A 12,409-nucleotide genomic window follows, 5' to 3' on the forward strand; every position below is an offset into this window, starting at 1 on the left:
CCAGCAGTGGGACCCCTGCGATCTCCACTGCGGCACCCCTGTCATTCGGTGCACGGAGCAAACACCACTCTGTGCCCTATGACTGGCAAAGCAAGCAACCACAGGGGGCAACACCATGCAATCATCTGATTGCATACACTGATCACGGCTATGCCATAGCATGGCACTGATCAGTGTTATGGGCACTCTGCTGCTCCAGCCTGCTGAGCAGGCATGAAGCAGTAGATCGACCATCGGACGACCAGGAGGCAGGTGAGTACCTTCCTGTAGTCTAGTAAGCTGATCGGGACATTCTGTTGCGATAGTCCCGACCAGCTCCACTTGAGCTGCCGGGATACTTTTACTTTCACTTTAGATGCCGCAATCAACTATGATCGCGGTGTCTAAAAGGGTTGAAGGACATCTGCAGTAAAAGACAACTTATGCCCTATTCACAGGATACCTAGCCATCTCCCAAATGGGGCCCCCGCATTGCCACTCTATGTGAGCGGCTAATGCTCTCTGAGGTCGACAGTACGTCCCCTCCACATACAGTTCTATGGGAGAGGCGGGGAGGCATGGAACGCTGCCTCCCCGCCTCTACCATAGAACTACATGGAGGAGGCGTTTCGGCCGCGACGTCATGCTGCGGCTGGCACACCTCCTGCACGGGAGAGCCACATCAGAGCATGCAGGAGGTCACGGAGGTTTCCAGTGGTCAGACCCCCCACGATTAGACACTTATCCCCCATCCTGTGGATAGGGTATAAGTTGTATTTTGCTGCAAATGTCCTTTAATGTCGGGCATCGGCCCGATCGGCGGTGCCTGGCATTAGCCGTGGGTCCTGGCTGCCCTTAGCAACCAGGACCCACTGGGTTTAACCCATTCTCCGCTCGTGAGAATGGATTAAACCCTGTTAGCAGGACTCAGGACATACAGATACGCCCTAAGTCCTTAAAGGGGTACTCCCGTGGAAAACTTTTAAATCAACTGGTGCCAGAAATTTTAACAGATTTGTAAATCACTTCTATTAAAAAATCTTAATCCTTCCAGTACTTTTTAGGGGCTGTATACTAAAGAGAAATCCAAAAAAGAAATACATTTCCTCTGATGTTATGACCACAGTGCTCTCTGCTGTCCATTTTAGGAACTGTCCAGAGCAGGAGAAAATCTCCATAGCAAACATATGCTGCTCTAGACAGTTCCTAAAATGGACAGCAGAAGTCAGCAGAGAGCACTGTGGTCATGACATCAGAGGAAATGCAAGTAATGCCTACTGAGGAAGGGGGTCATTTTCCACACCCTGAAATGCGTCTAGGCTCTAAACCCAATCTGAATAGAGCAATACAGAAACGCACTGCCATCTATTTAGAAGCAGTTATCAAAGAAAAGTAGGAGGCCAATTACTGCACATGGTCTCCTAAACCAATAGTCTCACTCACCGGGCGTACCTCCAGCCTGCTGTATATACCACAAGTTTCCTGCCTGCAAAGATCCAAGCGAGGGTCCTGTCACGCCGATACGGGCACAGCAACAGCGCAGTTCCTGCTCAGAGGAGTCTCACGCCAGAGCTGAGCAACCAACAGGCTCGTGAGAATCAGCATATGAAGTTCCGATCGGCAACTCTGCAATAACCGCAGGACCCGACACCATCGGCCCATCGCAGTACGGGACCAACGGCTTGAGACACAGTGAGAATCAACTTACATCTACATAGAGACTTTGGACAGTCTAAGCTATAAAGTGCAGAGACTACTATTCCATTTACAAGTGATTGCCGGAGAACAGTTGCTTTCCGGATTATCGGCCTTTCTTTACAACTAACATTGCAAATGATCACAAATTTGGCAGTGCCTTATACATTTTAAATATATTGCCATTAGGGCCCTATGGCAGATTAATTAGAACTTAATACCAGTATTGCTCTAACATATGTTTTATATTTGTTTTCATTTTTATTTTCAATTGTATTTTAATAAATTTACCTACATTTTGTTCAAACAAACTGTTCTCAATTTCTTTTTCATTGTGTGCCCACTAGGGCAGTACCCTTGAGGTGTGGTCAATTTTTGGAATATTTATTACTGTAAATTTGGATCGGTGGGGATGGATCTATTGGCCGCATATAACCTCTGATACTTTGGTTGTGAGCTGCACACACTTTGCTTTTTGTGATTTACAAATCTGTTTAACTTTCTGGCACCAGTTGATTTAAAAAAAAAAAAAGTTTTCCACGGGAGTACCCCTTTAAAGGTAGCCTGTAATCAGATTTATGCTGCCAAAACCACGGCCAATATAAAACAGGCATTGCGATTGCGGGACACTATGATATATATCCTGTGTATAGGGGATAAGAAGTAAGGTAGGGGAGTACCCCTTTAAGTACCAGGACGTCAGGGCGTACCTGTACTCCCTGCATCCTTAAGGGGTTAAATGAAAACTGTAGTGGTATATAACTTACCCCCTAAGTTATAGATTGCGGGGGGGATGACCGCTGGTCCCCCCCCAATCGCCTGTACGGGGCCCCAGCAGTCCACATGAAGGGAGCAATTTGTCCCTGCATGATGAGGCGGCTGACACACCCCCTCCATGAATCTCTATGGGATATATGGGGGGGACATGTCGGCAACTGTGTCATGCTTGGGACGGACACGCCCCCTTCCTGTGCACTGTCGGGGGCCCTGTACAGGAGATCACGGGGGGCCCAGCGGTCGGACCCCCCCCCCCCGCGATCTATAACTTATACGATAACTTAGGGGATAAGTTACAGTCATGGCCGTAAATGTTGGCCCCCCTGAAATTACTCAAGAAAATTAAGTATTTTTCACAGAAAAGGATTGCAGTAACACATGTTTTGCTATACACATGTTTATTCCCTTTGTGTGTATTGGAACTAAACCAAAAAAGGGAGGAAAAAAAGCTAATTGGACATAATGTCACACCAAACTCCAACAATGGGCTGGACAAAATTATTGGCACCCTTAACTTAATATTTGGTTGCACACCCTTTGGAAAAAATAACTGAAATCAGTCGCTTCCTATAACCATCTATAAGCTTCTTACACCTCTCAGCTGGAATGATGGACCACTCTTCCTTTGCAAACTGCTTGAGGTCTATCTTATTGGAAGGGCGCCTTTTCCCAACAGCAATTTTAGGATCTCTCCACAGGTGTTCAATGGGATTTAGAGCTGGACTCATTGGGGCCACTTCAGGACTCTCCAGTGCTTTGTTTCCATCCATTTCTGGGTGCTTTTTGAGGTATATTTGGGGTCATTGTTCTGCTGGAAGACCCAAGATCTGGGCTGTACAGTGCGATCCAAAATCCGTTGGTAATCCTCAGATTTCATGATACCTTGCACACATTCAAGGCACCCAGTGCCAGAGGTAGAAAAACAACCCAAAAACATCATTGGACCTCCACCAAATTTCACTGTAGGTACTGTGTTCTTTTCTTTGTAGGCTTCAATCCCTTTTTGGTAAACAGTAGAATGGTGTGCTTTACCAAAAAGCGCTATCTTGTTCTCATCTGTCCACAAGACATTTTCCCAGAAGGATTTTGGCTTACTCAAGTTCATTTTGGCAAAATGAAGCCTTGCTTTTTTACGTCTCTGTGTCAGCAGTTGGGGTCCTCCTGGGTCTCCTGCCATAGCGTTTAATTTCATTTAAATGTCGACAGATAGTTCGCACTGACACTGATGCTCCTGAGCCTGCAGGACAGCTTGAATATCTTTAGAACTTGTTTGGGGCTGCTTATCCATCATCTGGACTATCCAGCATTGACTCCTTTCCTTAATTTTTCTCTTCCGTCCACGCCCAGGGAGATTAGCTACAGTGCCATGGGTTGCAAACTTCTTGATAATGTTGCGTACTGTGGACAAAGGCAAATCTAGATCTCTGGAGATGGACTTGTAACCTTGAGATTGTTGATATTTTTCCACAATTTGGGCTCTCAAGTCCTCAGACAGTTCTCTTCTCCTCTTTCTGTTGTCCATGCTTAGTGTGGCACACACAGACACACAATGCAAAGACTAAGTGAACTTCTCTCCTTTTTATCTGCTTTCAGGTGTGATTTTTATATTACCCAAACCTGTTACTTGCCCCAGGTGAGTTTAAAAAAGAGCATCACATGCTTGAAACAATATTATTTTTCCACAATTTTGAAAGGGTGCTAATAATTTTGTCCAGACCATTTTTGGAGTTTGGTGTGACATTATGTCCAATTAGCTTTTTTTTCCACCCTTTTTTGGTTTAGTTCCAATACACACAAACTGAATAAACATGTTTATAGCAAAACATGCGTTACTGCAATTCTTTTCTGTGAGAAATACTTCATTTTCTTGAAAAATTTCAGGGGTGCCAACATTTACAGCCATGACTGTAAATGTACGTCCTGGTGCCCTGGTACTTAATGTACCAGGATATACAATTACGTCCTGTACATGAAGTGAGCACATTAACCCCTCAGATGCCGTGACCAATACTGATGCGATGCGGTGGCTCTGATGGCTCTTCTGATCACCTGCGGCACGACTGATCTGATGGCTAGGTTCCCACACAGGTATTTTGTGTTTTTTTCCTCCAGATAACATGCCAGAAAATCATCAAAAAACTGCTTCTGGTTTTTGTGGGTAGCATTTTAACATTTTTGTGGAAGCGCCAATTTTTTACCCTGTGGCAGTTTTTCACTGCCTTTAGAGTACAACTCTGTGGGTCGGATGCGGGGCACCTGGTCCACGTAGTGTAAGGAGGAAAGTAGTGATGCATAGCCAGTGGTACAGTACTTCTGTACACCACTGTATTCTGTCTCAGAGACCGGAGTCCCCTCACTATACTGACTTGAGACCATGCTCTATAGATCTCTGGTTTACTGTAACCCCCTGCTCAGTGCTCTGTGTTTGCTCAGCAAGGAAAGAGTTAACAGTGGTATTAACCTGCTTAGGTGTATACAGTATACAGCCATCTGTATAGATGGCTGTATACAGTGAGCAGAGACTTTCACTTACCCACCTAGTCCCTGCTCTGGCCTGTTTATGTGTAGCCCTGCCTCTAGTGATGATGTCACTAGAGGTGGGGCTACACAGGAAGATGACAGATTTGCAAGTTGCTTTGGTTGCTATTTTTCCAGGTGGTTTATACGGTTTAATAACCACGTGGACATACCGTTAATTCCAAAGTAAACGCCAATACTTGTTTTGAAGGCGGTCACAAAGAAGATTGGTGCTAGGCTGTTGCCTTTTTACAGTGGCAGCCTAGCTGCCCGACATGGATCTCCCTACCCGGGATTGCAGGAGCTCAGATAACTTCTGGCATTTTAATCCCTTACACACCATGGTAAAATCATGACAGTGCCATTTAAGGGATCTGTGGGACTCTGTGACCCCATTAGCATCCTGGTGACATGATCGCAGGGGTGCTGATGGGTTTCAATCGCAACCTGGGGATTTGTGAAGGCCCCCAGGCCTGCCAAGGACATGCCAGTATACAGCTTTAAAAATTCACAGTGATTATTTTTACACAACTTTGCAAAACATTACGGGGGAGATTTATCAAAACCTGTCCAGAGGAAAAGTTGCTGAGATGCTCATAGCAACCAATCAGATCACTCATTTTCAGAGGCCTTTTCAAAAATGAAAGAAGCAATCTGATTGGTTGCCGTAGGCAACTTTTTCTCTAGACAGATTTTGATAAATCTTCCCCTATGTACATAAGTTGTACTGTAAATTGCTTTACGCACATCAAATTGGAAGAATGCTACACAAACAGTTTGACACTGCTCACAGCACACAGTCTAAGCATTAGACCCAGAGGTACAGAAGACATAGAACATTCTGAAAAGTTGTTTCATTTTGCATATTAGGTACACGGGAGCAATTAAAATGGTTCTACAAGTGGATGTGTCCTTTAATTAAATCTAGGAAAAGCAAAATGACTACCAAAGTGGCTGTCATTACAGTTTCCTCAAAAGTTACTACACAGCTTTGCAATAATCCTAAATAACAAATCTGCCTATGTAGTGACATTTTGGGTACATGCATTGCTTCTGGGTGTTTTCCAGGACCTTGATATCGATGACCTATCCTCAAGATGAGGCCCTACATGTTACATCAGTGGTCGTGGTACTCCAGTGGAAAACCACTTTTTAAAATCAACTGGTGACAGATTTATACATTACTTCTATAAAAAAATCTGTATCCTTCCAGTACTTATCAGCTGCTGTATACTATAGAGGAAAATGTATAGTTCTTTTCTATTTGACCACAGTGCTCTCTGCTGATACCCCTGTCCATGTCAGCAACTGTTGAGAGCAGGAGAGGTTTGCTATGGGGATTTTCTCCTGCTCTGGACAGTTCCTGACACGGACAGAGGTGTCAGCAGAGAGCACTGTGGTCAGACTGAAAGGAACTTTATAACTTCCTCTGTGGTATACAGCAGCTGATAAGTACTGGAAGGATTAAGATTTTTTAATAGAAGTAATTTACAAATCTGCTTAACTTTCTGGAACTAATTGATATGAAAAAAATAGTTTTCCACCAGAGTACCCCTTTAAGCTTTGTGCCTTGTAAACAATACAAGTGATACGTCACTAACTGACACACTTAGACCCTTTAATCTGCTGACCTGTGGGGGTGCAGAGAGTCGGACCTTCACCAACCTAATATTAATGGCCTGCCTTAGAAAAAAGGACATTAATACCAAACTCCTTTAACTATCGTCTTGCTTTCTATTAGATAAAATACATTCAGCAAGGATGTGTTAGTAAATGCCTGTGTTCAGGATCACAAGAATCTTGGTGACACTTGATAAGACAATGTAATTTGCTGGCCATGTTCTCCAGTGAAAGCTATAGACTGTATGTCACATATAAAGACGTTAGTGTCAAGGCCTCTCCTTCTCTCCATTTAATACGTCCAGAATAGTAAATTACCACAATCAGTGATATGTGAACAGGACTCTCAGGGTGTCACTCTGTTTCCTCGCTCCGTGATAGGCCCTGTCAGTGATATATACTTCAATCTTGTAATGTGTCATAATACAAAGTTGACAATGTGGATAAGCCTATTTTGGCTGAATCTGAAAATAAATCATAGAAAGGGCCCATGGGTAATGAGGATATGTTTGAAGGGATACTACACCTGCATCCTGTTGTGCAGGTGAATATAGTCTATTGTTCCCTGTTATTGGGCATTTTATGCTAGTAAGAGTCTAGCCGAGAATCTGCAGACACATCTATATCTATAGGTGTCACTAATATATATATTTTCAATTTTATCTTTATTCAGCTCTTAACTCCACTTTACACTTTATATAAAATTAATCTACATGAAATTCTGTATCACTTTGTAAGAACATTACCTTGCTTATCTTGTTCTTATCCTGAGTCACAGCCTTTATTATACTTCAGAGCTGCACTTATTATTCTGCTGGTGAAGTCACTGTGTACATACATTGCATTACTTACCTGTACTGATTATGAGTTACAGTACATCCCGTATTATCCTTAGCTGCGCTCACTGATGTGCTGGTGAAGTCACTGTGTACATACATTACATTACTTATCCTAAACTGATCTTTAGTTACAGTCTAATCTTCTAGAGCTGCACTCACTATTGTGTGGTGGAGTCAGTGTGTACATGCATTATATTACTTATCCTGTACTAATTCTGAGTTATATTATGTATTATACTCCACAGCTGAACTCACTATTGTGCTAGTGAAGTCACTGTGTACATACATTACATTACTTATACTGAACTAATCTTTAGTTAGTCTGTATAATAATTCAGAGCTGCACTCACTATTCTGCTGGTGGAGTCAGTGTGTACATACATTACATTACTTATCCTGTATTGATTCTGAGTAACCTCCTGAATTATCTTAAGGCACACTCACTATTGTGCTAGTGAAGTCACTGTGTGCATACTTAACATTACGTAGGGTGCAATCACACAACATTTTAGCTATACGGGGACCGGATCCGGACCCGGCCCCCCTTCTCATTCATTTGAATGAGCCAACCAGAGTCAAACAGTGACTCCGGTCGGCTCAATTTTGCCCCGTATCCGGTTTTCTGACCAGACTGAAAACCGCAAAACTGAAAACCGCAGCATACCACTGGGATACGGTCCCTGTATAGCTAAAACGTGGTGTGAACCCACTCTTATCCTGTACTGATTCCCAGTTATAGTCTGTATTTTAATCCAGAGCTGCACTCACTATTGTGCTAGTGAAGTTACTGTGTGCATACTTTACATTACTTAACCTGTCCCGAATTCCAGTTACAGTCCATATTGTACTCCACAGTTGCGCTTACTACTGTGCTAGTGGAGTCACTGTGTCCATACATTACATTACTTATCCTTCCCTGATTCTGAGTTACATCCTGTATTATCCTGAGCTGCTGTAATGTCTGTTTATTTGTTTTTGTATTTTTCTGTTTAGGTGTGTATTCACACACTAGGATGTTCTGAGCAAATTGCTATTCTCCCTGGATAGGGAATAGTTAATGCTCTGGACCAATGAGAACTCGGGTGGGGTTATTTAAACCAGAGTTCTCCTGCATTCTTGGCTGGTTATTTGTGCAATACACTCCCATGTGTGCTTGAGCATGCACTTTGTATTTCTCTTGTGATATTATCTGAGTTTTAGCCATGGTTAAATAGTCTTATTTATATAGCTTTTAGACTGCTTGGTTTTATAGGACATCTGTCATTTTTTAGGATTATGGGTATGTTCCTTCTGTTTAGTCTATGTTCACACTGTGTCTTGCTTGTTACCCGTGCTCTGTATGTATTAATTACTGTTTGGTATCCTGGAGTCTATTCAGACTCATCCGGTTCTAATCTAGTGTGTAATAATTCCTGTTTGGTATCCTGGAGTCAATTCTGACACATCCGGTTTAGGGTTCTATGTATTATATTTCTGTTTCCTACTAGGTAAGCATCCTGATAACACAGTGGAGTGTGCCCGCTGGCTAGTAGTCTATTTGGCTTTATTATGCTGTCTACTCCTTTTGGGGAGTGGGGTGTCAAGTTTGTTTGTTCTGTTTCCCAGTGTGAACAGTGTTCTATGTTCCTGATCAGTTTGGTGTTTTTATATTCTGTTCACCCGTTCATCCCCTGCATCTCTTGGATTCTGCTGTATACTTGTTGCATACCTAGTCTAGTTCATTTTATCATATCTGCCGTTTATTTGTATTCTGGTTTATGAACTGTTTGTGAGTTTATATTCTGTCTGGTATATCTGGTTGTCTGGTAGTTTTCCTGTTCCGTTTCTGGCCTGTGACCGACTATGTTTATTATTTGTTTTTACGCCACTGCACTTTAGCGCAGGGAGGGATAGGCTCCAAGTTGTCGATCCACTGTTTAGGGTGGACGTGCAAGTAGGCAGGGAGAGTTTTTCTAAGGTCAGTTTAGGGCTCACTCTCCCTGTCCCTTAAATTTTATGCAAAAAAGCCCACATAAGGACCAATGATCCCCCTAGTAATTACATTACATATTCTATGCTGATTCAGAGTTATATCCTGTATTATACCCCAGAGTTGTGAGTGTGTATATACATTAGGTTACTTATCCTACTAATTCTGATTCACAGATTGTATTATACTCTAGAGCTGCACTCACACTTCTGCTAGGGGTCGCTGTCTATATTCAGTGGGTATGCCATTAATGTCTACGCTTGTAATATCCCATATAAAATTTATTTATATAAATATGGAACCTTCTTATCTTTTTTGTAGGATTTGAACACATTTGTTTGGTTCAATTTGAATATGAGCGGAATGTCTGCCCTGAAAAAACAGGTGGACATTTTGCACATTGAAATGCTCCGGAGGGCACTAGGACCGCTCGGAAATGGGGTCTGTCATAGAAGGCCATGCAGTGGGATTCGCAGAAAGAATAGAAATGTCTATTCTTTCTGCAGATGCCAGAATCGAGATGTTTCTGCCACAGAAATTCTGCAGTATGCAGAGAACAGCAGAATTCTATTGAAATTAAAGGGACTCTGCTGCAGCAGAATTTCTGTTTAGAATATTTCTGCAGAATTACGCTCAGAAATTCCATTGTGTAAACACGGCCTTACCAGCAAAAAATATATGGTATGAAATCTGCTGCAGAATATCTATCTATCCATCCATCATATTTAGTGTGTGTGAACGCACCCTAAAAAAATAACCTATCTAACAGAAAACCTTTCGTTGTTGCTCATTGCAAACCAACTTCCTTTTTACCAGAGCAGCTGAATAAATGAAAGCTCTGTTTTTTTTTCTTTTAGACATTTTTAGTTAACTCTCTCCCTGTTGATATAGGAAAGTATTTCAATTTTTGTAGCAAACAAATATGTTCAAATCTGGAAGAGGCGAGTTCTCAGTTCTGATTAGTTGCCTTATTAGGCTAGTTCAGTGTTCCCCAACCAGTGTGCCTCCAGCAGCCAAAGGCTGTCCGAACATGCTAGGAGTTGTAGTTTTGCAACAGCTGGAGGAACCCTAGTTGGAAAACACTGGTCTAGGTTTATACAATGGAATTTTCACACAGAATTTAATTATGAAATTCAGCTAGGAAATTCCGATGCAGCAGAATCCTGTTGTTGTCAATGAGATTCCGCTGCACAGTGCACATTACAGAATTTCATCAGGGAAGTTTCCGTTGCTGAAATTCTGCCACAAAAAGAATGATCTTGCTAATTCTTTGGCAGAATCTGTGCAGAAAACATTGTTATCAGTGGGGACAGCAATGTTGGCGCAGGCCGCTCTCAGATTTTTCAGCTGGAGATTCCTCAGTATGAACCCTGCCTATAAACTAGTACTAAACTCTTATTTCATCACAATCACCATAGAGTATAACTGGAGTCCTAGAAAGTCTGACTGATCACTTTCATTTATTCAGTTATGAACTAAGAAAATCCTAGCAGACACTTATCTAGAACAAGGAGCATTAGTAAGGAGATGCTTTACAATGTTGGAATATATCACATATTTAGGTGTTTTTTACTTAAGGATATTGATAATACTGGAGCTGTACTAAACATTACATTTATAAAGGTTTATCAGAGTTTTACTGAACTTAACAAGGACAAACAAGGCCATGAATGGTGCCGAGACTTTACCCTGCTGAGTACTTGTGCGCCATATTTCTTAACAGGTGTGCGCGATGTTGGGGAAAGTTAACACATGCTACATTGTTTTTTTTAAATGCTGTCCAGCAATGAAGTACACCAGGTTTATTACATCTATTTTTATGTATCAAATTCATATGAAGATACTATATGTCATTCATGAAATTCAAATGTTACCATTTATCACATGTAAGATATAACGTGTAAAATGTTATCATATTTTACATGTGTAAAGTGGTATAAATTGTATCACATTCATGAGATGTCACAATATTTATGTCACAAATTTAGAATGGGTCAGTGTATCGCATGTATAAATTTCTACATACCACACGAATGTATAGTTGTATGAAATATAATGTTTCCTGTGTATGAAATATTACTATGTATTGCACTTGTAGAATGTTACAATGTATGACATATATCAAATGTTACTATTTAACACACAATATTACAATTTATGACACATGAAATGTTACAATGTATCGCATGTATAAAATGGTAAAATACGACATATAAAAAAGGTTATATCACACACACACACATGAAATGTTACAAGGTATCAGATGTATTAAATGTTACACTGTATTGCATGCATGCAATGTTAAAACACACCACATATGAAGTGTTACAATGAATCACATACTGTAGGTGGCATTTCTGTGTTTTTCCAGGACATACTCTGCAGAGTAATGAATGATTTGCGTCTCAGACACCAGGTCACAATTCAGTGCATATTATTTATATAAATCAATTGACTGACAATTTAACCTAAACAGCAACATTGATGAGGTCACCCCAGGTCATCGGTTGCAGCATTCAGTGCCTACATGGAATTTAATTGATTTGCCCTATGTATATATTTCTGTAAGCTGCATATTCAACTTCTGCCCATTCATTATTAATGTACTACAGTGCAACACACAATCATTACCGACAACACACAGCAAAGCAAAAAACAGGTCTAGGAAATAAAAGGTTAATACATGAAATCACCAAGCTCTCTACCAGGACCATACCCACACCAAGGCCTATCTTTTTTCTTTCTAGCACTGACATAGTTAAACCATATGCACACCTGAGAGTACACACATGGAATACCCTTCTTGTCCTGGCTATTGTCTTACCATCATCTTGCATCCTCTGCAAACAGAGAATAAGGTTCCTTCTCCAGCCTGGCATACTGGCACATGTGAGGGATACAGGCAGCTTGTCCACTGTCTCTGAAACACAAGGGTATGTATTTGCAGAAAAGGTGCCTTATTGTATGGCTTAACATTGGGCTGTAGCGTGCCCCATGAATGCACAAGTTGGCA

General features: G+C 41.6%; 1 protein-coding gene across 4 annotated transcripts in view; it reads right to left on the reverse strand.

Moving 5' to 3' along the window:
* GRIP2 (glutamate receptor interacting protein 2) overlaps positions 1–12,409 on the reverse strand; it is a 528,084-nt gene that overhangs the window by 416,494 nt on the left and 99,181 nt on the right. For 2 of the 4 annotated variants that reach the window (XM_056524923.1, XM_056524925.1), the window contains exon 3: positions 12,221–12,316. The exons of the other annotated variants lie outside the window; for them this stretch is intronic. In XM_056524923.1, coding sequence (XP_056380898.1) covers positions 12,221–12,316 — 96 coding nt within the window. The remainder of the gene's footprint in view (positions 1–12,220; positions 12,317–12,409) is intronic. 4 annotated transcript variants of the gene reach the window in all.

Source organism: Hyla sarda, chromosome 6, assembly GCF_029499605.1.
Source record: "Hyla sarda isolate aHylSar1 chromosome 6, aHylSar1.hap1, whole genome shotgun sequence".
Lineage (NCBI taxonomy): Eukaryota > Metazoa > Chordata > Amphibia > Anura > Hylidae > Hyla > Hyla sarda.